Source organism: Penicillium cosmopolitanum (genome assembly GCF_028827165.1).
Source record: "Penicillium cosmopolitanum strain IBT 29677 chromosome Unknown utg000009l:1.0-9042332.0:1.0-9050551.0, whole genome shotgun sequence".
NCBI classification, from domain to species: Eukaryota; Fungi; Ascomycota; class Eurotiomycetes; order Eurotiales; family Aspergillaceae; genus Penicillium; species Penicillium cosmopolitanum.
In genome coordinates this window covers 1,387,258-1,412,893 of record NW_026622679.1, presented here as the reverse complement: position 1 = coordinate 1,412,893, position 25,636 = coordinate 1,387,258, and the positions used below count along the sequence as shown (strand labels likewise).

At 50.3% G+C, this 25,636-nt stretch overlaps 11 protein-coding genes across 11 annotated transcripts; 8 read left to right on the top strand and 3 right to left on the bottom strand.

Annotated features, from left to right (window-relative positions):
- Positions 1-1,399: 1,399 nt before the first annotated feature.
- On the top strand, positions 1,400-1,899 carry nhp6 (high-mobility group nucleosome-binding protein; the record flags this gene model as incomplete). Its single annotated transcript, XM_056633262.1, has 4 exons — positions 1,400-1,466; positions 1,536-1,631; positions 1,685-1,809; positions 1,864-1,899. The coding sequence occupies 4 exons, from the start codon at positions 1,400-1,402 to the stop codon at positions 1,897-1,899; spliced, it is 324 nt and encodes a 107-aa protein (XP_056483882.1).
- Positions 1,900-4,228: 2,329 nt separating this feature from the next.
- On the top strand, positions 4,229-6,403 carry N7509_008624 (uncharacterized protein; the record flags this gene model as incomplete). The annotated part of the gene is made up of 2 exons (XM_056633261.1): positions 4,229-4,987; positions 5,051-6,403. 2 exons carry the CDS (start codon positions 4,229-4,231, stop codon positions 6,401-6,403), a joined length of 2,112 nt encoding a protein of 703 aa, XP_056483881.1.
- A 478-nt stretch (positions 6,404-6,881) lies between these two features.
- On the bottom strand, positions 6,882-7,745 carry N7509_008623 (uncharacterized protein; the record flags this gene model as incomplete). The annotated part of the gene is made up of 1 exon (XM_056633260.1): positions 6,882-7,745. One exon carries the CDS (start codon positions 7,743-7,745, stop codon positions 6,882-6,884), a length of 864 nt encoding a protein of 287 aa, XP_056483880.1.
- Positions 7,746-8,337: 592 nt separating this feature from the next.
- Positions 8,338-9,407, top strand: N7509_008622 (phosphoglycerate mutase family protein; the record flags this gene model as incomplete). Its single annotated transcript, XM_056633259.1, has 4 exons — positions 8,338-8,427; positions 8,481-8,693; positions 8,757-8,999; positions 9,063-9,407. The coding sequence occupies 4 exons, from the start codon at positions 8,338-8,340 to the stop codon at positions 9,405-9,407; spliced, it is 891 nt and encodes a 296-aa protein (XP_056483879.1).
- A 280-nt stretch (positions 9,408-9,687) lies between these two features.
- Positions 9,688-10,798, bottom strand: N7509_008621 (mitochondrial 54S ribosomal protein uL22m; the record flags this gene model as incomplete). The annotated part of the gene is given in 3 exon segments (XM_056633258.1): positions 9,688-10,287; positions 10,298-10,686; positions 10,759-10,798. 3 exon segments carry the CDS (start codon positions 10,796-10,798, stop codon positions 9,688-9,690), a joined length of 1,029 nt encoding a protein of 342 aa, XP_056483878.1.
- A 948-nt stretch (positions 10,799-11,746) lies between these two features.
- N7509_008620 (U6 snRNP complex subunit PRP24) lies at positions 11,747-15,658 on the top strand (the record flags this gene model as incomplete). The annotated part of the gene is made up of 1 exon (XM_056633257.1): positions 11,747-15,658. The coding sequence occupies one exon, from the start codon at positions 11,747-11,749 to the stop codon at positions 15,656-15,658; it is 3,912 nt and encodes a 1,303-aa protein (XP_056483877.1).
- A 1,064-nt stretch (positions 15,659-16,722) lies between these two features.
- N7509_008619 (uncharacterized protein) lies at positions 16,723-17,611 on the top strand (the record flags this gene model as incomplete). Its single annotated transcript, XM_056633256.1, has 3 exons — positions 16,723-17,001; positions 17,070-17,360; positions 17,423-17,611. 3 exons carry the CDS (start codon positions 16,723-16,725, stop codon positions 17,609-17,611), a joined length of 759 nt encoding a protein of 252 aa, XP_056483876.1.
- Positions 17,612-18,225: 614 nt separating this feature from the next.
- Positions 18,226-19,563, bottom strand: N7509_008618 (DUF3500 domain-containing protein; the record flags this gene model as incomplete). The annotated part of the gene is made up of 2 exons (XM_056633255.1): positions 18,226-19,301; positions 19,359-19,563. The coding sequence occupies 2 exons, from the start codon at positions 19,561-19,563 to the stop codon at positions 18,226-18,228; spliced, it is 1,281 nt and encodes a 426-aa protein (XP_056483875.1).
- A 785-nt stretch (positions 19,564-20,348) lies between these two features.
- On the top strand, positions 20,349-21,443 carry N7509_008617 (cupin domain-containing protein; the record flags this gene model as incomplete). The annotated part of the gene is made up of 2 exons (XM_056633254.1): positions 20,349-20,651; positions 20,706-21,443. 2 exons carry the CDS (start codon positions 20,349-20,351, stop codon positions 21,441-21,443), a joined length of 1,041 nt encoding a protein of 346 aa, XP_056483874.1.
- Positions 21,444-21,890: 447 nt separating this feature from the next.
- Positions 21,891-24,386, top strand: N7509_008616 (Zn(II)2Cys6 transcription factor; the record flags this gene model as incomplete). The annotated part of the gene is made up of 9 exons (XM_056633253.1): positions 21,891-22,008; positions 22,066-22,129; positions 22,216-22,981; positions 23,034-23,067; positions 23,125-23,236; positions 23,292-23,312; positions 23,372-23,706; positions 23,766-23,940; positions 23,999-24,386. The coding sequence occupies 9 exons, from the start codon at positions 21,891-21,893 to the stop codon at positions 24,384-24,386; spliced, it is 2,013 nt and encodes a 670-aa protein (XP_056483873.1).
- A 507-nt stretch (positions 24,387-24,893) lies between these two features.
- Positions 24,894-25,607, top strand: N7509_008615 (glutathione S-transferase family protein; the record flags this gene model as incomplete). The annotated part of the gene is made up of 1 exon (XM_056633252.1): positions 24,894-25,607. One exon carries the CDS (start codon positions 24,894-24,896, stop codon positions 25,605-25,607), a length of 714 nt encoding a protein of 237 aa, XP_056483872.1.
- Positions 25,608-25,636: the final 29 nt, after the last annotated feature.

Genomic DNA, 25,636 nt, shown 5'->3' with positions numbered 1-25,636 from the left:
ATGTACTCGGTTGCAGGTGGAGAGATTGAGGGAGAGGGGGGTAAGATAGTCTGGGCGCGCACCATTCATTACACAGGTTGCTCTAGAGGTGGCCGTGCTTCCGCTCTGGTTCGAAGCTAGTCATGGAGGCGCGTCTGCTCTGCACGACCACACCACCAAGTTCTACGTATACATAGCTGCGGCGTATGAGGGAAGACAGGGTACGAGTACATTGTGGTCTCCCATGCCCCATGCCCCATGCCCCAGCTCCCCCAGGCTCCTCCAAGCTCCATACATCCATACGGCGGTATCATCTCGGGATTATTCAGAACAAGGTGCCATTTGCGAAAGGCATTGCCCCGCTTAAAGAGGGATTCGTGCATTGCATGGTGGTGGTGGTGTGGTGGTGGTGATGTTAATGAGTATGGCCATAACCACATGGTCATGGCCACCCTAGGCAGAGAATATTCGCACGGATCAAAATTCCTGATATCTAGATACTCGTAGACTTACTCGCAGACTTGCTCGCAGACTTACTCATACATACGAGAGAATGAATGCTCTGTAAGTTCTAACTACTGTAACTGCTCAGTACATGGCATAGTTACCTACCGTACTTACACAGTGTAAGGCACAGCGTATAGGTATGGTAAGTATGTATTACTAAGATACATTCCCTGGCCAGTCAGCACCCGCACGCCCTTGCTGCCCACCATTTCGCCTGTGCCCCCCTCTCTCGCTCTCTCTGGCCTTTCCCTAGTACTACTGCCTCCCCTTCCTCTCTTCTCTCACTCTCTCCCTCACGCTTCTACTACCAGAGCCCTTCCCCCATACAATCCCCAGGTACTGCATATCCCGACTCTATATATCCCACACCCAAATTTTTCAACAACACCACCCACCACTCTTTTTTTCCGCGTTCTTCATACCTTGATTCACTTCTTTCCAACCTCTTTTCCTTTGCTATTTTCTTCCTCGCGACCGTGATCTTCGCTGTTGCGCGCTTCATCCTCCCATCTCTCTCTCTCTCTACCAACAACACACTAACCAAGCTCTTTACCACCAACAGCTCATCTCCAAAAGCCTCGCGCTATTCTATTTATCCCAAACTTCCGGTGAGTTGAATATTCCCTCCTCGTTCATTTCACCATCTGCTTTGCCATCTTCATCCCCATCGTCGCGCTTGCTTCCTCGACCGCGCCTGTCCCTTGCCCCGAGTCAATCTTCACTTGGCGTTCAATCGCGCTATCCCCTCCATTTCCCTAGTCGCATCAAAGTCGCATTGTTTCGTTTGTATTGCTGCCTGGCGATTCCCTTCTGCCCCATCGTGATGTTCCCGGCAGCTTCGGCAAAATCTTTGCTTGTTTACCGCGTCACCTTTGCCTATATCGCACAATGCTAATCGATATCTGCAGACAACATGCCTAAGGAGAAGACCACCAGCACTCGCAAGGGCGGCAAGGAGCGCGTCCAGCGCCGCAAGAAGGGTAGGCTCTTCATCATCCATCCGGGCGCATTGACGCGTCAACCTTCATGCCAATGCTAACTACGACCAGACCCCAACGCCCCCAAGCGTGGTCTGTCCGCCTACATGTTCTTCGCCAACGACAACCGTGACAAGGTTCGCGAGGAGAACCCTGGTATCACCTTCGGTAAGCTTTCCTCCTACTCATCGCATGAGCTCCAATCCTAACACCCCATACAGGCCAGGTCGGCAAGAGCCTTGGTGACAAGTGGAAGGCTCTCACCGAGACCGAGCGCAAGCCCTACGATGCCAAGGCTGCCGCTGACAAGAAGCGTTACGAGGAAGAGAAGGCCAAGTACCAGGCTGTAAGTTTCCCGTCGACCATATTCAACCTCCCCTCAATACTGACTTCTTTACAGCAACAAGCCGAGGAGGATGAGGAGGAGTCCTCTTAAGCGCCTAGCCGCAATATCACCAATTGCGCGGTTCACGGCGTTTGTGTCTTTACCTCTTTTTCGCTGATCTCTGGTTCTCGTCGTTTCTGCATCACTTAAGGGCTTTACGGAACGGTTCTACGGTGGTTTCTTTCTGCTTTTTTTTGAACACCCCCCGGGAAGGATGGGGAGGTTATCGTTTAATGGGAAATGTCTTCCGGAACGTCGGGCTCCATCCTATTGTTGTCAAATTATCCTCAATTTTCGTTGACGACTGCTAAGCAGGATGGCCGGTGCCACAACTTGCAGGAATTCCGATGCGAGGTCGGCTTGCCGTATTCTAGTCTAATCAAATCAATAAAATTTCCCTAAAATCGGTTCTTCCTAGTCAGGTGTCGCTAATTTCGCACGCTTTAGCTATCCTCATCCCGACATGGTTTCTGGAATGGGATTTGCTCGGTCGCATGGCTCCGGTGGCCCAAGCTCCTAACCCGGCGGGTCCGTTTGTTTACCCCGACGCGTCTGGGGTATTATCTCCGATTGACGCCTGATTAACTAGGTGTCGATATTCTTCTTGGCCGTGGCGATCCCAGTGGTAGTTTATACTGAGTTCCCTGCTGATACTGAAGGGACAGTAATACCTAGTTAATGGCGAGGAGCGTAGTGGCCTTGATCACAATTGAATAGTTTCTCGTCGGAGTCAGTGTTGCCTTGACCTGAGTCATGCCAATGGAAGGACCCTCGCAGCACAGCTGGCTAGAGTCCTTTTGTGCAAATGTCACTCCCAGGCCCCCAGGCCCCTAGAAATAGATTACCCTAAAAACCATGCGATATTAGTACGGATCTGAGTGAGTAGCTCAGCTCCACGTTGTGAGAAGCCGTGCGGTACTTTCTCTTCTTCTCCAGTCATCACTCCGAGTCCCCACAACCTCAGGCTTAGAAGGCGTTGGCTGCATAGACTAGTCTGAGCTTAACAATGGCTAGCATGCTACCAAGCTTTCTATGGAGATTTCTGTTATTGACCCTCGGATCCATTGATTGACACTAGTCACGGTAGTGGGGCCGGCCTAGGACAGTAGATGTGTTATCATGAACTATATATATATCTCGCATATAACCCGACCACTCGGGGTCTACTCCAGGCGGACTCGTTGTAAGACCATTGCCAACAACCTTGGAAATGCCCTGAAACCCTGTAGATTGAACTGGATCCATGTACACGTGCTACTGGTAGTATCATGTACTACCTTCCAGTGCCTAGAATACTTCATGTTGACGGGATGAGCCCGTTCGACCGGCCCATGTCGCACATTGACTGAGTCCGCCATTGTTCCAATATTAAGTAGAACCCCTGCAGTGAGTGACAGACATTCCGTGTCTTGTCAGTATATACCTATCAAGATTAGAACCCGAGAGAAAAAGCTACGCAAAGACCTGGAAGTTAAGGTTCTGATCACTGTATGCAAGCACTGCGGGGATGTTATCTTCATCTGTGGATAGCGTAAAGTATGTAGAACTCTGGGAATCTCAATTAGAGTGGTACCGTGACTAGTTGAATCATTTTGTAGAGCTGCTTGTCATTTTGAAAAGCAAGTAGTATAAATGCATAAACGCCCACTTGATATATACGGGCCCTGGGGTACACCGCACCACACCACATGCCAATGCCAAGGCTGGGGATGGCGTCAGAAGAGAACCTTGAATGATGGTGTATAACTTAATCCTGTCTCTGGCGAGTACGAGTATGTGCATATCTAGTACAGAGTACTACCATACTGGACTGTAGGGCAAACGGAGTGGGGCAGGCAGGGACCAAAAAAAGAAGGGAAAAAAAAGAAATTCAATGGATAGATCGTCATAAGCAAAATCAATGTAGCATAATTGCAATCCAATGACTGGGGATGAGCCACTTTGAGACCCCAGTCGACCCCAGTCGACCCTAGCAGACCAACCAGAGGGAACAAAAGCAGCCCTGTGCGCTTCCTCGTGTTTGCCCTTGACTCATCGCTGGGGCTTAGACTCCGCGTCGGGCTCCCAATCAGGACTAGTGGGAAGTCGGGGACCCTGAAGAGGGAAAGCGCCCCTCCGGCCCAGGCTTCAGGCTGGTGCTGCTGGACATTATAATCTCCAGCACCGCCAGCCTGAGGTTCTCTTTCTTTTCCTTTTCCTTTCGGAGTCCCTCAGGCTTTCGATTTGACAATTAGGATTCACGGCCTTGAGCCCCGGGGCCGCCTAGTCTTTCATTAATTCCCTGAACGGTTACAGTGTACATTCCTGTATACCCACCCAACTCTTCAAACCCCCCCTCCACGTCAACGATAACGATACCCACCCCTCCAATTCCGACATCATGGCGTCTCTCGGAGATCAGCTATTCTTCACAGATGCTCAAACTCAGTCTGATGACTGGGTAGATTTCGAGCAATTCCTCGACCTCCCGGTGGCTTATGGCGACGACTATTCCGCCTCTGCCACCGTCTCGCCCGACATGAGTCTTCCATACGATGCTGAAACGCTCGGAAATGACCTGCCGGACTTGTCTCAATCCGCTTTCCCTGACATGATCAACTACGGAACCTCCAATGATCAATTCCTGGCCGACCAGTCCCCCGTCTTCGGAATGATGCCGGATACTCCGATCTTCGACGATGAGATGTTCAATGCTTACCAGCCCTACGACAATGGGTTTTCCTTCCGCCAGATGGTCGAGACGCAGGCCGCCGCTGACCCTCGTACCACTTCTATCAAAGAAAAGCGCCGCGAAGCCGCCATTGAATTGCACCTCCAGCGATTGTGCGATGCCACCGCCCGCGATCTGGACATGTCTTCCGATTCGAATACCAGCTTCTCTTCCCCAAGCTGGTCGGATTGCATGCGTGGGAGCATTTCTCCTCAGCCTGCAAGCTTTGAAAGCCCTGCGAATACGCCTGTCTCCGCCTCCGCCTCTAGCGCTGGCACTGGAAGCCTTGAAATGGTTCTTGACCTGAACATGAATGCGACTACCAACCTGCCAAAGAAGCAGAAACCTCGCTCTCAGGCGCAGAAAGAGAACTACATCAAGGCTCGGAAATATGGTGCTTGTGAGAAGCACAAGAAGCAGCATAAGAGGGTAAGCATGAATTCCCCTTTATCCCACATCATTTCAGAAACGAGAATGCTGATTCATGACTAGTGCAATTGCCTGGAAAAGGCCGCCGCTCGTGCTGGAGTCAGCGACGTTCCACTGACCACCAATGTCAAAGAACGGGCGCATCAACCAATGCTTCATGCTCCAGTTCTTCCAGATACGCGCCAATCCGGTGTACCCGGACACGATCCTTCACTGGCTCCACGCCTCGCAGCCAAGATGATCAAGAGATCAATCAGCAGTTCCCCGGAACACGATCCATCACGGGGCCTATGCGCTGTTTTCCCCACTGTCAGGACAACAAAACGAAGCGATGTCCTAGGCCACGATCGAAACCCGTGTGGTGTTTTGCCCGCCGTCAAGGCTACAAAGCAAAGCGATGTTGCGGCTCCAGATCGACTACACAACACTTCTTTTACTTGGTCGACTGTCAGGACATCGAAGCAGAGCGATGTTCCAGGCCAAGATCGAAACACGTCTGGTATTTTGCCAACTGTTCGGGCCAAGAGACAAAGCAATGTCCCAGGCCACGACCGGCAAAACAACACCTTTGTTGTTTCGCCGACTGTCAAGGCAACGAAGCAAAGCGATACTGCGGGTCAGGACCGCCAGTACACTACTTCTGTTTTGTTGCCAATTGGCAAACGACGCAGCAGTGTACCGGGTCACAACTCACAGGACAACTCCTCTGGTGTCCTACATGTAAACCAGACTACCGGAAAATGCAACAGAGCACCAGGTCACGCGAATTCGTGCCGACCGCCAAGTGCTCTTCAATCTGTCAAGGCAAGCCGCGAGTCGGCAGCGCGTTTGCGCACCCTTGGCCCTGCGAATGTACTTTCAAAGGACAGAAACAACAGAAATGTTTCGCCAACGACAAGCTCGGGTACAGGCGATTCACTCAAAGCAATTCTGCAAGTTCGGCCCTCCAACACTGGAATGCCTTCACGTCCTCTGGAGACCTCCGAGCCAGGCCGCACCCGCATCCGCTCGGACCAAAAGCAGTACGCCCAAGGGCTCTGCAATTCCAATACTCTGGCCATCTCAAGACCCAGCCACAAGCCAACTCCCCAAGGAGTCAACCAGTCGCTGGAGATCATATCTACAGTGCCAAATCATGGACCAAAGCAAAGCCTGGCCCAACGCTCGTCCCGCTCACTATCGCCTACTCATGGAATCGCACCTCAAGCTATTCCAACTGGGCAAACTGTTCGCTCGATTACCAGTCAACTTGGCGGGTTATTTTCAAGCGTTGTCTCGACAATCTCTGGTGCCTTGTTTTCGGCGGTGTCGCCAGCATTTGCATCTCGGTCTGAACAATTGATGTTCAACTGTCTGTCATTCTGTGGCACCCACATGATGTCTGCAAAGAAAGGCCTCCAGCTGTATCAGCTTTAGGACAAGCAATTTGCAGCATTTTCGCCTACATCCTGTGAGGTTGGAGCATGATAATCATGTGGTTATCTTGTCATAGATAAGGATAGCCTAGCCTCGCAGAGAGATCATGATGGTCACATTGCGTTTGCATTAGGCTAGAGTTCGAAGGTTGGAGGAAGATGGGTTTCTGGAGAGCCCAGAAGGAATTGACGATAATCGCTTTAGAATCTCGGTCACATATATACGGATTACAATAAACAAAAGCAGTCATGATCCTATCAGATTTTGGATTCACATTCCACTTAGAAATCGTAGACAATCGTTTGGCCAGATTAGTGGTGGAATTAATAACCGTTCTCAGATGAACAGATTATGAAGAGCTCCCGCATTCTAAAGTATGATGGTATGGGAGGATGTGGAGCGAGAGCAAAAGCACCGAAATATTTTAGAATTCCTAAGAAAAGCAAAGCTAATAATACGCAAAAAATCAACATAACAGCTACCAGCCCTGCTTTTGCCAAATCATTATAGCCATCTCCTTCAAACGAGATTCTGAAATAACGAGGTCTCCCTCCTCTGGGCGACTTGACTTGCGACGGAATAGACCTTCGAATGGAATCGTCAGTGGATGCCCACTGAAATCCAGCGTTTGTCCTTTTTTAGTAATCCAGATAATTTGAGAGCATTTGATTCTGGCTTTACTGGACTTTCGCCACTGCTTAATTTTGATCTCTGGCCTCGACCGATTGATTTGAAGTGTGAGGCACATATTGGCATTGCCATGGCCAGGGCTCAGCCAGAATCGTGCATCGGAAGTGAGCTTGGAATCCGATTCCGAGTATGCAACTTCGAAGGTGACAGATGGCGTGCTTAGAGGATCTGGAGGTTTGTTCTTTGGTCCCCAGCAATAATCAGGCTGCTTTCCCCGGGTATCTATGGGGCTTGACCTAACAATCGCGCGAGGATATCCTTGGACAGCGCTGGATAAACCCATAGGTACAAGGCTCTTCTTGATCATATCATGCATCTCAGCGCAAGCCGCAGTATGAAGCGAGCAAGGAATTTTGACGAGTAGAAGCTGCTCTTGGGTATCAAACGATGAACAGAACTTGGCAATGCAGCGGCTGCTTTGGGGGTGCATGATAGTATTGATGGTCTTTTCACTCGCGTGAAAAAGCAGAAACTCGCTTCCGGTGCCTGAAGAGTTCAAAAGAGCGTATTCGGCGTCGAGTATGTCGAAGAATTGTGGCTCACCATAATATGTGTACATCTTGATGGATAGAGGCAGGTTCATAAGAAAACTGCGACGATCATCCTGTGCATCATCGCCTCGGCTCCTGTGGTTGGCTTGTTGTGCTGGCATCGTAACTATAGAGATTCCAAATGGAAAGATAGTCAAAAAAACCAGAGGCTTTGAGTTTTCCCTAAAGGCGAATTAACAAGTTAAATGCCCATCTATAGGTAGTCTCGCTTAGGTTACCTCATAATGAGTCTTCAAGTTTACTGGTGACTCCCAAAGTTCATGACAACTTTAATAATGCTTACATTCAGTGGTAGTACCACTTAAATTAAATGGTGATCGAAAGCTTTATTATCAATTTAAAGTAAGCTCTGTGTAGCTGAAGCCTGTGAAATACATGCAGTAGGCCACTAATTAGCCGAAACCGAAACCAATCCTCCTAAAAAGCAACTCTGGAACTCAATAAACCCAATCTGCCTTGAATTAGGTGGAAGTGGAAGTAGTTTAAGGAAAGCTATTAATTTGATCGAAGACAAATATTAAACAGAAAACATCAGATAGTAGTCAACTAATAAGTGATATTGAGTGATCACTCACTAAGCGCTGATTAGTCACTGAGCCTGAGCCTGAGAAGAAAGCCCCACCTGGCAGACATTATCCTGTCTACAGGGGTATACCAACCAGCTCTTCGAAACTTCGCTACTAATACTACACCATGCGAAAAGCAACATCTTTCAAATTATCTACGTTGGCTGGGTACTTTCTTCAGGATGACCCATCCACTGACCCGGATACATTCGACTATGTAAGTACAAGTACGGGGAGGGCTAGGTCAAATCCATCTCATTCTCATCCCAGGCAAAATCGAACTTTGGTCTCATTCACCGCGTGTATGGTTCGGAGACCGAGAATTCCAATAAATATAGCCAATGGCAAAAATTCAGCAAGGAGATCCAGCGACTGAATAGCCAAGCGGAGCCAAATACCCAATATAAAGTCCTCTTCCTGGGCCGACACGGTGAAGGCGTCCACAATGTTGCCGAGAAGCGATATGGCACCAAAGCATGGGACGTACGTCTTTCACGAAAATGAATATTGTATTTGAAGAACTCAGATGGCTCATTCAATTTACAGGAGTACTGGTCGCTGCTCGACGGCGACGAATTTGGTACTTGGGCTGATGCCCGTCTGACAGACGTAGGTATCTCCCAAGCTAAAGCTGCACGCGCAGCCTGGGAAGAACAACTCGAACATAGTATTCCGATCCCGGAATCATACTATGTGAGCCCGTTGATCCGATGCTGCGCAACTGCCCAGGTTACATTTGACGGATTGGATATGCCGCTCACTAAGCCTTTTCGACCAGTCATCAAGGAGGTAAGTTGCATATGTCAATTTACAATGAGCTATAAAGTGAAGACGAATCTGATTGGAATACAGTTCCTACGCGAGACTATGGGTGAGCACACTTGTGACCGCCGCTCTCCGGCTTCTACAATTGCGTCCGAGTTTCCGCAGTATCAATTCGAAGCGGATTTCACAGAAGAGGATCTGCTGTGGGACCCAAAGACGCGCGAGTCCGACGAAGACCGCAATAAGCGTCTGTTCGAATTGTTGTGTGATATCTTTGCTAGGGATAATAATGTTTTTCTCTCCCTGACAGCGCATTCCGGGGCCATTACGAGTATCTTGGAAGTGGTTGGCCATCGGAGATTTCCTTTGCAGACCGGGGGTGTTATCCCTGTCATCGTGAAGGTGGAGGGAAATCGTTCCCTAATTCAATGATGATACGGGATATGGTATATAGTATTGGTACATGGCGGGAGATATAGTGAATAGTATCAGGTCTGATGAAGATTTCCATAGAATGGTATTGATCATATTGTATATGGGCTGACAAGCCCGGCTTTCTCTACTGGAAAATGCCAAAAAAAATCCTCTTCACACCCTAGCCAATGGGCAACAGAAACAACAAAAACCGGTTCCAGCTAAGACGGGCACACGGATGTAAATAATACAACGCAACGGAACGGAAAACGCCAATGGGGAATCGATGCTCAGCCAATTACCAGCTGTACCATTGGTTTTGAGCAGAAATCTTCCGATCGGGAAGCTGGGTCCAGAGCTTGGCTGTTCGCTTCCGCAATGCATCAGCTTCACGCTCCTGCCACTCGCGGATGAGGGTCTTCTCTTCCTTCAGTACAACGGTGATACCAGTGGCCGGAGGACGGAGGCGGTTGATTTGACCACGGGCACGGTGGTCCATACCAAATCCGTAAGGGCCACGGTTGACCCAGGCTTGTTGGATATAGATATTCGTAGGGTCGGTAATCTCCTTGCGCTCGCCAGACTTCAGGGTGACGGTGGTAGGCTTTTTGTCGGACTCCTCGGTGGCCGACAGGCCCATGCCGGCACGGACCATGGCGACGTTCTTCGCGTGTTCCAGATGACCAAGGACATCCTGAGCGGCCTTCTTCTTGCTGAAACGCATCTGCAGGATGGCCTCATCGAGGCTCTTGCCAGAGATTTGGCGAGCCAGGGGGCCCAGTTTCTTGACCGAGGTCTTGAACCAGTGTGACTTCGAGAGAGATTCACGCTCTGTACGCGCAATCTGCACTTTCCTGGAAATTCGACCGCCCTTTTTGATTTCCCGGTTGACCATCTTCTTTTCCCACCGAAGTTGAGCTCGGGGGGTTCGGGTTCAGAGCAAGTTGGAGGCGTTTCTTGTCCCGCTGTTCTAATGGAACGTCGGCCTGCTCGGAGTCCCGCTGTTGAATCTGTTCCTTCTTCCGGCTGGGCGTGGGACCCGATGTTGCTTTAACGTCGTCGGCGAAAATCGAGTTCGCACCTAAACCAGCTTCCTCCCGCTTGGGAGCGGATGGAGTACGGGCGGCCTTAGGTTTGTCGCCAAGAACCCAATTCTTCACGGAGGAGAGCAGGGAAGACTTCTTCTTCTTCTTTTCGCCGGGAGGAGGGGTTGTATTACCAGCGTCATTGTTGGCGCGGCAAACAGTTGTTGAGGTCAATGTCCGTCGGGGGACGCACGAGACACGATTCCGGGCGGCTTGATTTGAATGGTCAGTATGGGATAGATTTATTTCAATAGCAATGGCTATCAGTTATGACAGGAACTCACCTGCCCGGACTAACTGTCCAGAAGGATAGACAGCACCCATTTTGGCACAGAGTGGAGTGTTGTTGATCTGGCTGGAGTAGAGGACGATGCGGGAAAAAAGGTCGAACTTGCTTGGATTGCGGGAGTGGTGTCTGCCACCAGTGGTAGTTGCCTGAGGCTACAAAGTGGGCCCTGCAGGCGCGACGTGATCGATCAGTGGCAGTGAACAACTGCAGGTGCTTCCTCTTCTCTCCCCCCCGCGAACGTATAAGATTTGGCTGTAGAGAGTAATAGAGACTCAAAGACAAATGATGCGTAATTTCTATTCAATTTAAGGAGCTTAGACCGTTGCTACTTCCCACTGAATTTCCTCTTTTCCTCCCCCCCCTCCTCGTCACGCTCTTCCTTCACCGTCATCTCCACCTGCGAAGGTCCACTAGTCTTCCTCTTTCAGGGCCTTCAGTGCTCTCTCTCTTCCTCTCCTCCTGTCCTTCACCGGCACCTTTTACCCTCCCTCCTTCATCCTCCTCTCCCCCCCCCACCTAGATTCCCAGGCCACTCTAGCCTGTGGCTTCTATCCCTTTCTTCTCGTCCCGCCGATATTTCCTCTCTGTCGAATTCCGTATCTGGATCGGCCAAGAAGCTTCGGCCTCCTCCCGCGCTCTCTCTCTTTCACCTTCCTTTTCGCCATTTCCAACTCACCATCTTCACCAGCCTCGCCTCGATATCCGGCAACCCGAAACTGGATATCCTTCATCCCCATCGGTATCGCGCGAACTCTATTAGTGACCCCGGAAACCGGTACGACGAGGCGGGATCAGATCAGAAGCTTGTGTTGGCCGATGGAGGAATGGACGTCACGTTGAGAAATATCGTGCTCGCCGTCTAAACTGGATCTCTGCTGTACCAGCACTATCCGTGACATCTGGTCTTTGATTTTTTCTTGCCATTTGTCACTCTTCCCTTCCTTGTCTTGTCCAGCGCCAGTCGCGGACTCTGATTTTGCAAGATGGACATCAATTCATTGCTTTCTCCGGACTCGAATACAAAGTCTGGAAATTCGACTCCTGGGCCCGGTCCTACGTCGAATAACGCACCGACCCCCGCTGCAGGGCCATCTCCCCATAAAGTCATTCAAAGAGCTCGGTCGGGTCCCGCTCGCAAAGGAAAGACCTCCTCGCCTTTAGCGCAGCACGTCTATGTCCCGACTACTGGGATTCCCGAATCATCCCCGCCCGCGCCCAACCCCAACCCCAACCCCAAAGTTACCGGCAATGGTGCACCCTCTACGACTGAATTGCCGCCGCAGTTAAGACAAGCATCGACACCGGGGATGGATACACTGGCCGACTTAGCTGCATTGCAGCATCATCAGCCGCAACGGCAAAACGCCCCGAGCATGCTCCGCAGCACCGAGTCGTACGAGAGTCAGCTGTCCCCGTCAACCATCCATCCACATGTGAACCCAATCAATCACAACACCCCTACCCCGCGCACATCGTTCGATATCGCCATGTCGGAAGGTCCTCGTGAAAATGCGCGCAGGGGTTACGGACAAACATCTTTGGACCCGGACGCGCAGCGCCTGGCGACAGAAGCATTCAATATCATACAGGAAAACCCGCACACCTATGACGCGCACGTAAAATTCATCGGTATCCTACACACAGGCTTCGTGAACCACGTTTATCCCCCCAATCGCCCAGGTATCCATGGCGACCCGCGTCGCTACGACCTGCTGAATGATCTGAGGATAGCTCGCGAGGAGATGGATAAGCTTTTCGCCATGGGTCAAGATCTTTGGGCTGAATGGATCGCAGACGAAACTCTGCTGGCCCATACAGTAACTGAGCGTATTGCTGTTATGGAGCTATGTCAACGATCAGTCGAAGAGGAGTTTGGAAGCACCGAACTCTGGAAAATCTATGGTGACTGGGTGCTCCATTTATACAAAGAGGCATATGAGCATGGGCCTGGCCAATGGACCGAAGAAGATCGAATGATAGGTCGCGAAGTGTTCAGCTGGCAATTGGTCTTGGACGTCTGGCAACGAGCTGCGGAAGCTACCAAATGGATGATCAACGATGTTGAAGGCGTATGGGATAGGTTTCTGGAGGTTCTTGACAACGACATTGACCGGGCTTCTTCCAATTCTCAAGAACGAATTGGGAAAATCAACAATCTCAAAAATCTGTGGGACACCCGGCTGCAGACCCCTCATGCCGAGTGGGACCAGTCATTCCAGAAATTTTCTGGCTTCATTTCTAAGCATTATGGCCCCGCCAACTACGAAGAAATTATGGCCAAGACAGTCGCCGCTGCTTCGGAAGCCAAGGGTCTTTATGAAACAAGGGAGAAATCCGAGTCTGAATTGAAAAAGGCTCAGAAGTCTGGTGATAAGACTCTCGAATGGACAGCGTACTCAGAGTACATCGATACCGAACTTGCCCGAAAGCGTCCAGTGGCTGGACGGCGGAATGGCTTCCATCTATTCCACTTCGAGCTTGTCAATGCTGTCTACCAACGAGCAGTCTTGCGCTTTCCCACGGATGTTTCTCTGTGGGAAGACTATGTCATGTTTCTTATTGATCAAGCTATGCATGGCCATGCTTCTACCACTACAATCGCAACCCTGGATCGTGCAACACGCCATTGCCCCTGGTCCGGTAACCTTTGGTCTCAATATCTTTTGAGTTCAGAGCGGGAAGGTCAATCGTTCTCCAAAATCTCCAATATCAAGCACAAGGCTACCAGCACAGGTTTACTCGATGCTGGAGGCATGGAGGAAGTTTTGAAAGTACACACTACTTGGTGCAGCTATCTTCGTCGACGTGCTTTCTTCTCAGACTCGACCGATGAGGATCTAGACGTTGCGCAAGTCGGCATCCTATCCGCAATGGAAAGTGTGCAAGAGCTAGGCGAGAAGAAGTATGGTCAGTCATACCAAGGCGATCCGCTTTTCCGCTTGGAACGCATCTATATTCGGTATCTCAGCGAAAGCGGCAGCTGGGATAGCGCAAGAGAGAAGTTCAAGGACCTTATCCCACGCCGTGGCAATAGCTACGAGTTTTGGCTTGTCTATTATGGCTGGGAACTCATTTGCTGGAGGAAATTTGTGCTTGGCGAAGCGACTGTCGACGCAGCGAGACGAACTCCCAGCCCAAGCTATGCGACTGCTGTACTGAAACAGGCCATTAAACGGACAGACCTCGACTGGCCGGAGAAGATCGTGCAAACCTACATTGCTCATTGCGAAGACTACGAAGATTCTGACGAGCTTCAACTTGCTGTTATTGAGACTCGAAAAGCCGTGAGGGCTGTCAACGCCCGCAGAGAAAACGAGGCTCGCGAAGCCGCGGCAGCTCAAAATTTGCAGCAACAACAATGGGAGGCGGCCGCTGAAGCCGAGGCGTCCTCGTCGGAAAAGAGAAAGCGCGAAGAGGATGAGATTGATGCCAACGTCGAACCGACAAATAAGAAAGCTCGTGGTGACGAACAGGTTCCAGAAGAGACGGCCTCCGCTCCAGCCCCCAGCCGTGATCGCGAGAACGCGACAGTTGTGGCCAAAAATCTCCCGCGGGGGGTGACAGAGCTTCAGGTTCGACAGTTCTTCAGGAATTATGGCACCATCAACAGCGTGAAGATTTTGACTGGCGAAGAGGAGAACTCAACTGCGCACGTCGAGTTTGAGGCGAAAGAAGACGCTCTGGGAGCCCTAGCCCGCGATCAGAAGCTCCTCAATGACAATATCATCCAAGTACAGCTTGAGTCAAGCTCGACTTTGTGGGTTACCAACTTCCCCCCGACCGCCGATGAAAATTCCATTCGTCAACTATTTAGCAAATATGGTGAGATTGTCGATGTGCGTCTTCCTTCGCTCAAGTTTAAAACCAGTCGACGATTTTGCTATCTTCAATTCTCCTCGCCTGCGGCCGCGCTTAACGCCACTGAACTTGACAATACTGTTCTTGAAAAGGGCTATAAGCTCAGTGCGAAGATTTCGGATCCTATGAACAAGCAATCTCGCTCCGGCCCTACGGAAGAAGGCCGGGAGATTCATTGCAAGAATCTGCATTTCAAACTGAACGAGGATGATGTCGAAGAACTCTTTCTACGATTTGGAACGGTTGAAAAGGTGTCCATGCCACGGGATAACACTGGCCGAAAGATGGGATATTGCTTCGTCATTTTCTCCACCAAGGAGGAAGCCGAGGCTGCTCTCTCGATGAACAACGAGATTTTTGGCTCTCGCGCCCTCGTGGTGACGAAAAGTGTTCCTCATGCCAAGCGTATGACGAATACCTATATCTCTGGCGTTGGCAGGTCGCCATCTGTGGAAGTTAATGGCGATGGATCAAATGCTGTGCATAGCCATACTGTTAGTCACCATCGCGAACGTACACTTGCTTTGATGAACATTCCCGATACTGTCAATGAGGCACGCGTTCAGGCCATGGTAGAGCCTTTCGGAGAGTTAATCAAGATTTCCCTGAGGCCGGACCACCAAGGTGCCATCGTCGAATATACCAACGTGCAAGACGCCGGCAAGGCGGCTTTGGCACTGGAAGGGAAAGAGATTGCCCCGGGTCGGGCACTTCACGTCGGTGGTGTGGCGGAGTTGATGGCACTGAAAGCCGAGAAGAAGACTGATCGAATCACGTCTATCAAATCAGAGAAGACTAAGGTCAGCCTCCAACCTGCTGGACCTATCAAGCGCCCCCAACAACCTGGTGCTCGTGGGGGTCACGCGGGTCGTCGTGGAGGACTGGGCCTGAGACGGGCCATGGCCGCACCGCCGCCACCCAATAATGACCAAATGGATACTACCCCTGACGACAAGAGCGGCGAGAGTGGAATGCCTAAAAAGAGCAATGACGATTTCCGTGCGATGCTACAGCAGAAGCAGAAGCGCGAGGAATGAATCGATTGAAGTGCAATGAATTTATCCGGCGCAAGGTCCTGGCATGGATCTAATTGGCGTTTGTCCTTTGTCTTTTATCGTCCTGAGGTAGTGCCTCGATGCTACTACATTGGTTCCTTGAGTAGGTATTTATGCTAAACCATGTGGCAGATATTTGTGCTCACTCTGTTTTCTTTTTTTTTTTTTTGAATTGTCCCCATTTTTCTATTTTCTTGTGTCGGACACATGTCCCCCTCATGTATATTAAGTCTATTTTTCTGGATTCAGTTCTAATGATCACGGCTTTTCCAAGAGACCCTCTGTTGCTTTCGGGGGTTCTCCTTGTTACGAACTCTGCTATTCGGACTGATCAGGGTACAACTTGACGTAGCTAGTAGCGAAGAGAGCAGGGGAAGAGTTTCAAACCCCATTAGTTACCTGATATCTGATACTATAGGATTTCAATACCAACCCAAGGTGCCACAAGCTGATTCTACGATCATGCGCAAACACGTCGCACATGAAAAGCTATTCAAATACAGAGGGAGAGTGGTCTCAAACCTTGTTGCTCTCACTAGTTATCAGTAACTGGGTAGTTATATTGGCTTACATGTAGACATGAAGGACATTCCCTGGGGTTATACAGCCATTTCTATTCCACCTATCTATCCTCTATGAGTCTAAAGCTAACCTCCAAGTACACTGCATTTCATAAGTCCCTGAAAAGAGGAGAGATCGACAGGTGCATAGACCGCTGCCTTGATTTGGGTGGGTGGGGAGTGAGGGAGTGATGGAGGGAGTGGGACGAGGTTGACGGGAGTGACGGAGGTGTGGGTCGCAGTCAAGGTTGCACCTCCACTTCCTCGAGACACTTCTTCATGTTCATACTTCTCTCCACTCTAGGCTTCCAAGCACTGGGGAGGACAACACTATACAGTACTGCACAAATACAATCTCAACCAACATCTTCTCCCTCGCCTCAGCCACACGTCGATGAGCTCGCCCGTGGCACGGGCCAACCTCACCCACCTTGAAACCCACCTACGCAATCGCACTTCCTCCTCTTGACTCAACCTCCAACCTCCATGGATTTCCACCTGGTGCCTCGAGGCACCGACCGGAACTACACCGGCTTTTTTACCAAAACCATCGTTTACTCAGGAACTCTGGTCATTTTCATCGCCTGTAAGTTCCAGCGCCAATATCTTGTCCCGTCCCATCCTATCCTATCCTATCCCTCTTCAAGCGCCGGCAACGCCAAGGATAAACCGGCGGAGCCTCTGACAAGTACCATCTGTACAGCTTTTGCGCTCACCATATCCTCGATTGTCATCCCTCGATGGATCAGCTATCATAGCGAAAAGGTGAGTTGGGTCGTTCTCAGACGTGCGATCAACCAGTGAAGCTGATCTAACATCCCTGCCTGGTCCAGCCCGCCCACCACTATTCTTACGGCCTCCACCGCCGTTGCTCCTCCCTCACCGATACCTGCGAGAGCTTTCCACAACGAGATGACTGCCATGGCGACGACCGATATTTCTGTTCCATGTGGCGCTCTGTGGGATTCCTCATGTCCTTCGTTGTTGTTCTCGAGGGGATGAGTATTGTCACCTACATGATTATTCTCGGGGGCGGGAAGCGGCTCCGTGAAAATGGTTGGAGGATCCTCAGCATTTTGATTGTAATATCTGCCCTGATCCAAGCGGCCAGCATGTCAATAGTGGTATGTATTCCCCCGTATAAAGCTACAGGTTCGGTAGAGTACTGATGGATTCGACTGGGTAGGCATACCTATTCGATAACGAAGATCGATTCTTTGTTGGATGGCGGCTTGACCAGTCTTGGGTCTTTTGCACTGTCAGTTGGTGCGCCGGCCTTTTCTGTGCCGGCGCAATTATCGCCGCGGCACATATCTTACCCTCCGAGGGCGGTTATGAATTGATCCCGGACCATGATGAGCTGAGGGTCACTTGATCAAAGACTGCTTGAAGGTGACTCCCTGTCAATGATGAGATATATACGCCGCATCACAGATTCACTGGGAGTAAACTCTGCTGTGACCTGAAATTCCTGTTCATTTATGTTATACCCCCTTGTTCCCCATTCTGCCCGCCTTTCCTATTTCATGATAATGGTCTTCCTTGGTGGTGTATTGATCAACTTTATCGCTTATCATTTGATACTTATTTTAATTCTTGGTGTGAGAACTACATATAACCCCTACCTCCATCTTCTCTTGTTTCTACCGAATTCAATCAAATGGCTGGGCTCTAAGGTTGTGACTGGCGGAGCTGTATCTAATTAAAGTGTCCACTTGGGGAGTTTTAGTCTAAAGACTTCAAGTTTGTTTATCACTTTTGATAAATTGAGATTCAATCATATATTCGTAGACCGTGGCGCAGACCTTCAAAGGTAACAATCAGACCGGTATCAAACCACGAGTAGCACGGGTCTATATAGAAAAAAAGAAATAGAGGGGGAAAAAAACACAAAATCAACCACACCCCGCGTTCATCGCAAGGAAAATGCTTCATCAAGATTCATCACAGCAATTTATACATGGTAAACTTTCCTTCGCCGGAAGTCACCTACCAAACAATTTCCTTCCCATTCAGGCCTTCGATAGCTGGGACCTGAGCGCGTAGCGCCTGTCCATAATCACCAGCATTTGGTGTTCGCAGCAGAGTGTGAATGTGGAACTTCTTCGGCTCTTCATTGTTCAAGAAGACGCCGGAGTGGTGATCAAACTCGATCAGGATGACAGGACTTTGGATGCGGTAGTAGAAGGGATCTTCGTTGCCATAACCACCAATCCAACAGAAGTAAGTCTCCGCCTCCCAGCGACGAATTTGCTCGATCTTCAAGGCGCGTGACTTGGCCGGTAAGTAGAGCAAATATTGTTCGAAAATACCGTACATAAGGCTCTTCTGCTCGTCGCTGAACGTTGAGGCCAAAATGCCCTCGTATGGGACCTCGCGGTTGTCGCGATACGCGCCGCACAAGTGACGCTGGTCATCCTTGTTCCAACGGCCCGGCGGCATAGCGGGATCTTTCATGAGGGCGAAGACGCGAGCCTTGGACTGCAGCTCGGCGGAGAGAGACTGCATCAGCTGGAGGCCGAGTTTCTCTTCCGTTTGCATGATGCGGGTGCCGACATATGGACCGGCGTCGATTTCGTTTGGTTCGGCACCGGTGAACCAGGGCGATGCGACAATCTGGCCCCTATAAAGGAAGATGTTCAAGCACAGATGATGACCGTAGAAGGACCAGCCCCAGGGTCGGGTTGTAGAAGGTTGACCGAAGAGAACGAAGTTGTAGGAGAATTCGTTCATGACGCGTGGTGACTTGACCAGCTCACCGAGGAAGTGGTTGATGCGCATGGCACTCACGGCCTTTTCATAACCTTCCGGCGAGAGTGTGGTCTTTAGCACGTTCATAACGGCATCGCGCACTGGCGCATTGACTTCATCCAGACGCACGCCCTTGTGCGCGAGGAGGAACTCCGGGTTTGACCAGGTGCGCCATTGCGGGGAGTCGATGTGGTAGTTCACGGCCTCTTTTTGCTTATCGTCCAGCAGACTTAGCATTGATTGTGTCGCATCCACAATCTGTTGAATTGGAACATCTTCATCTTGCAATGTGAAGAGATCGGGGCGGACCTTGCCTGGACGGTCGAAGTTAGCATTGTCCTCTTGACTTTAGCTTCGGCACAAGGCGATACCATCCGTGGTGACACCCTTGAAGGGCTCTTGTAGCAGCTCCAACCAATACATGTAAAGTGCATGCAGCCATGGGGGCTGCTTCCTGGTCTTGAACTCGTGTGCGTATTCATGCGCATCCTGGGTGCACATCACCTGGAATCGCGTGAGATTCAGATCGGGCAGGTATTGGCGATATTCGCCGGTTGGCTTGTCGTCTGTGGCCATAGTGTATGTATCCAGGATGTTCCGTTGTGCAATTGCGGATATTGAATGGCAGGGGAAATGGAGGGGTGGCTGCGCTCCAAGTATTATACGTCGTCAGGTCTTGACCCCACACATCGTTGCTCCCCACGAGCGTGGGGATTGTGGGTGAGATTTTATCCGTGGGTGGTTCATCTGCGGTGGCAACACTTTGGACATGACCAATCCGGATGAGCCGGAAAGACATTTACGAGCGCGGTGATTGACCAGGGAGTCGGTGCAACGGGGAGCCTCTGAGATGATATTTATGCAATGCTACTAGTACTAGTATCACTGAGAAGTATAAGACATCGCGGGGAAGTTCAAGTCCCCCGCCATCGGCCACTTTCGTGGGGAACAAGAGTGGGAAACATCTGCCCACAATTCCCAGCTCAATTTCAATTTCAATTTGTACAGAGTAATTGGTTGCCCTGCTTTACAGTGGCATGATCTAGAAATGGTTAAAATGCTGGCCCAAAATACCCCTCATGGCCGTGTAGACTCGAGACAAGCCCTACTTCATAAACACCGAGCCCCGCGGGGCCAACAAGGGGAGAAAAAGGAATCACAGCGAATCACAATTGATCATGAAGAAAGGTACATGTCGGCCCGCAGCAAATGTGCTGGCCTACTCGGATCTTCCGACTGCTACGGCTTCTCCGCCCTCGGCTTCCAGTCCCCCGCATGCCGAACAGCTCCCAATGCGAGTTTAAAACTTCAGGATTCTCCCCCAGATTTCCATTCGCATACCCCCCAAAAATACCTACACAATGTCGCTTCCTTTCTCCAACCAGCCCCCGGAGTCGCGGGTTCCCTACGCTATCCCTCAGCTGGAGGGTGAGCGCATTACTATCCCTGGAAGCAAAGGCGTCTTCCGCATTTTGACTTCCTCCAAGCAGACCGGGGGCCTGATGGCCGTCTTCCAGAGTGGTGCTACTCTCTCGGATGCCCCGGGCTTTCACTATCATAATAAGGCACATGATGTCTTCTTGGTCACGAAAGGATATCTGAAGCTGTGGAACGGAGACCAGTGCCGTATCATGGCTCCTGGTGACTTTGCATATGTTCCTCCGGTATGAATTGACCTCCCAAACCTATTGAATTTTAACTCATGATAAGCTTCATAGACCGTTGTTCACAACCCCGAGATGATCGGCCCCCACACCGAGATCCAAGGCTTGATTACCCCCGGAGACTGGGTGGACTTCTTCCGCTATGTGTCGGAGCCCTACGAGGGAATCCTGGTACCCGAGACAGACAACCGTGATCTCAAGTCCATTTTGATCCCTAAAGTTATGGCCGCGAAGGGGAAGTTCGATGTTGTCTTCCAACCCAACTATGTCCCACCAGAGGTCAGTGACTGGACAAAGGAGGACGAGAAGCTGCCACAGGGCAACGAGGGGTATTTCCTGCGCGCCAACACAGGTCCCCGATGGATGCTAGGTGGAGTGATGTCTCGGCCATTCGTTACCACCAAACAGAGCGACGGAGTGTGCGCTATCTCAAGCATTGAGTCATCCAAGGAATACGGCGAAACAGTCTTCGCCAAGTACATGACATTCAAGTCCGTGGACCATTGTCTGTGTGTCATGGAGGGAACTCTGAAAGTCAGCCTAGAAGGTTCGGGCGAGACTCTCTTCCGAGAAGGCGAGACGGTTGTTATTCCTGCTGGCCAGGCCTTCTCACTTGGGTTCGAGAGCAAGTACGTTAAGGTCCACTCGTTCTCCGATGGCGATGGAATCGAATCCTTGATCCACCAGCTCGGCAAGTCTATCGAACAATTTGTTCTGCCAGAACAGGCTGCTGAATGGGATGCATCCCAATTAGCCACTGCAGCTGAGAACCTCAATATTACCCTCTCATAATGGGCAAATTGGAGGAGTTTCTTTCGATGTAGATAGTACATATACTAGTTTCTGATCATAGCTATGCATATCACGAATTGACGCAAATAAGCCAATTGCAGTATCCCAGGAACCTGCCCAACGGTGAACTCCGCTTTGCAGATCTGCCGAGCGATTTGCCAGACACTTAGAGTATCGTTTATAACAGCAATTGATGGGAACCTTTAGAAATATTAAGTTTGTGCCGCCAACATTCGTGATTGGTCCCCGGAAATAACGCCACCGTGCGGCATCACGTGGCGGTCTTAGGAAGAGCCAAAAATCCGGAAATTCCGGACGAGCAGCGTTCGTTATCATCTGCATCTTCTAGCGCCAGTATACCCCAGACTCCAGACTCCAGATCTCAGATCCCCCTCTCAAGCGGATCATGCCTGGATAATGCAAACACATCAGAGTCCGCTCACATCGATGGTGGATGAGCCGACTCCCAAGCGGGCTAAACGGCCACGCGCAGCCCAGGCTTGCGACCGTTGCAGAACGAAGAAGTATAAGTGCGACGAGCAATACCCGTGTCTACATTGTAAAAGTGGGTTATAAAGCTCCCGGAAAGTTCCCGTCGGGATAGACTAACTCCCTCTTCTAGAGAGTCAACTGGATTGTGTGTATCAGGGGACTTACCGAGAGCGTGAGAGCAACCGGTCTGCAACGTATGTTCGATTGTCACTGCTTCATACTTTGAAGAATCCAATCCCCGCAGGATCGCAAATTGAAACCCGACTAACGCCAACTTTAGCTATGTCGTTGACCTTGAAAAGAAAGTGGAAGAGTTGGCCTCCAAGCTGCGCACAGCCGAAGCGCAGCTCGGAAGATCCCCACAGCCCTCCAAGTCAATAGTTCAACCGATAGCCCAAGGTGCCATCGAAACAACTCCGTGTTCTTTGCCACGGCCAGGCTCGACACCACAGGATCAGGCCAAGTTACCGAGCGATGTACATGAGGAGTCCGAGAGCGCCGACGACGAGATCAATGAATTCAATCACCATACGAATGGAATCGAGTTTCATGGAAGCACATCATCGGCAGCAATCATTGGTCATCTATCAAAGACACGCGACCCTAAACCTCCCCAGGAAAGGTACCCGCCTGCTGCAGATTTCTCGTTGATTTCAACGCTGCATAACCCCAGCTTTTCTCCTTCCACAACTGGACAGCCAACATCGGTCGAGAGCCAGAATTATTATTTTGAACAGGCTCATGTATTCATGAATGGATATTTCGAGAACATTCATTTCATTCATCCATTCATCGACAAAGATGAATTTTTACTCCGCGCCCATAATCTTTGGTTCAATCGGGCGCACTCGCCCGATCCCAGCTTCGTTGCTCTATACCTAAGTGTCCTTTCCTTCGGGTCATTAGTACGCGTATGGGACGAGGATAAGATTGCTGGAATGGGCCGTTTTGAATGGAGCCGAAAGCTATTCAGTGAAGCACAGGCGTACTTGAACTATCTGCGGTTCTCGAATGACCTAGAGACAGTTCAATGCCTCTACTTCATGGTATGCGTAAACCCAAGGCCCGTCATCTAGATACCTTGCTAAAGTACCCCAGGCAAAAATCTGTCAGAATGAACTGAACCCAAACTGTGAGTACTGACTGACATTTCCGTAACCTTGAACTAGATAAGTACTGATGGGTTTAGTGGCGTATATGTATCTCGGACTCGCAGTTCGCACTTGTCTTTCTGCTGGGTTTAATAGAGAGGTCCCATCTCCAAAGGATCAACGCTCGAGCTGGATCTCGAAGACTTGGTGGTACGTGAATCTTCCTTTGATTGTCTCATAACTTGACTAACGGACCTTCTTCTAGGGGTATATTTTCGCTGGAAATGTAAGCTTCCCTCCTCAAACCACCAACGGCCCGTTCGCGACGACTAACCCTCTATCTAGAGAGATGAGTTTTTCAACTGGACGACCTGATACCCTGGGGATGGACGAATATCATAATAGAGCCATTCCGGATCGAGACGACTCGGAATATGCCATCATCCCCTGGATGATCGACTTTGCCCAGATCATCCGACGGGTATCTGTCCAAATTTACCACTCCCGCATAACACTACAGGAAAAGCTACAACTGGCCCTTCAGATTGAAATGGAGATAGATCGATGGCTTGCTAGACTCCCAGAGAAAATCAAACCGGATATTGGTGCCTATAGGCAATCTCGCAGTGCTCTGCGGGACCCCAAATGGGCCAGAAGGCAACGCCTCGTCCTAGGAATACGTGAGTCTAATATTCGCCCTGAAATAAAAACTCTTTGCTGATTTTTCACTTTTTTCCAGGCTACTATAATGTCAAGATGCTTCTATTTCGGCCCTTTTTGAGCCACTTCACGCGAAAATTACGACACACCCCGACCGAGTTGGAGGAAACGATCAACAAATGTCTCGAGGCTGCTATGAAGACCATCGAGGTCATTCACGATATTTATCGAGTGCATACGTTCTTCCGATGCTGGTACGTTTCATCATAACAACCTTGGAAGTCAATATCGTTCCACATACTGATTATCTAGGTGGTATAACACGACTTACGTAATGTTTGCTACTTCAACTCTGTTGCTCCCGATGTCGAAACTCGGAATGTGCGCCGAGACCATGCCCCTCCTACGCTCTGTGGAAATGGGGGTCGAGATACTAGAAGCTATGGACGAGTCCGTTGTTGCCCGAAAGTCCGTGGAAATCGTTCGGCAATACCTGAGAGACTTCAGGGCATCTGGAGCACAACAGTCAGCCACTGGTGTCGAAGGAGGAGATGATATAGCTGCTTCCGAAGTAGGGGCTGGACCCCCTGGATTTGAAATTCCCGAGTGGGCATACGGCTTCGGGTTCCCAGATTATTCGTTTGATGGGATTGCGAGGCTGTTCGATGATATTGGAGGCCTACCGATGTTGGATGGGTAATTGGTTTTGAGTGTCTACATCAAATTGTTGTATATAAAGAAGTCTCTCCTGTACATAGTCGCCAAACGATGCGATTCAAAGGATAATTTTTCCGACTAAGCAGTGTCAGTGCCTATCGGCGATGTGAGTGAGCTCTGGAAACAACGGAGCTAGAAGAGAGTTAAATCCGGTTCGCGGCCAGCCTTGCCAATTTCTCGCTCTCGCTCTCGTTATCTCCATTTTTTTTATGCATTTTCGAATAAGCATTCGCGCATTAATGTGTGGAAAGTGGATCGCTCACCGAGGTATCCGGACTGCGGACGCGTTCGCATCCTTCGCATCTTTCGGTGGAAGCTGATGTCATACAATACTACTAACTAGTAGTAGTAGTACTTGCGATCTTCGGTCGCGTCTTTCTACCTAATCTTTAGTTCTTAAGGTGGAGCATTCCCCAGAGGAGTCTTTAAATTCTGAATTCTCATCTCTCGTTCACCAACACCATAGAAGATTTCTTGCCCTACTGCCGCAATGCCTCTCACCTTACACCATCTGGGACGTTCTCAATCCGAGCGCATAATCTGGCTGGCCGAAGAACTTGGCCTGGACTATAATTATGTTTTCCATAAGCGCGATCCTGTCTTTGCCCCGCAGTCTCTGAAAGATTTACATCCTGCCGGCACCGCCCCAGTCATGGAAGATGACCCCTCACCCGCAACCAACTCGCGGGTAGTTTTAGCCGAGTCGGGCGCCATTGTGGACTACATTATCGCTGTTTATGGCAACGGCCGTTTAGCCCGTACGCCCAAGGATGGCGCAGACTACCCTCATTACCTGGAGTGGTTCCACTTATCCAATGGCAGTCTTCAACCCACCCTATTTCGCGTGCTGATGACCCGTGGCCCGACAGCGGACCCCAACTCTCCAGTTGTGGCCATCACGCTTAAGAAATGGGACCTTCTACTCGCGCGCATCGATTCTCGACTTGCCGAGACTGGCGCTTACCTTGCTGGAAAAGACTTAACGGCCGCGGATATCATGTCCTTCTTTACCTTGACGACCATGCGTGGATTTTGCCCTGTGGAATACGACACGGAGAAGCATAAGAATATCCTTGCCTATCTCAAGCGTGTTGCAGAGCGCCCGGCTTATCAAAAGGCCATCAAGATATGTGAGGGAGATGACTTCACGCCTTTGTTGGACGCGAAGGCCGAAGCCTTTGACTTCATGAAGAGTCGGATTTAAGGGAGACGGACGGCTACGATGTACATACA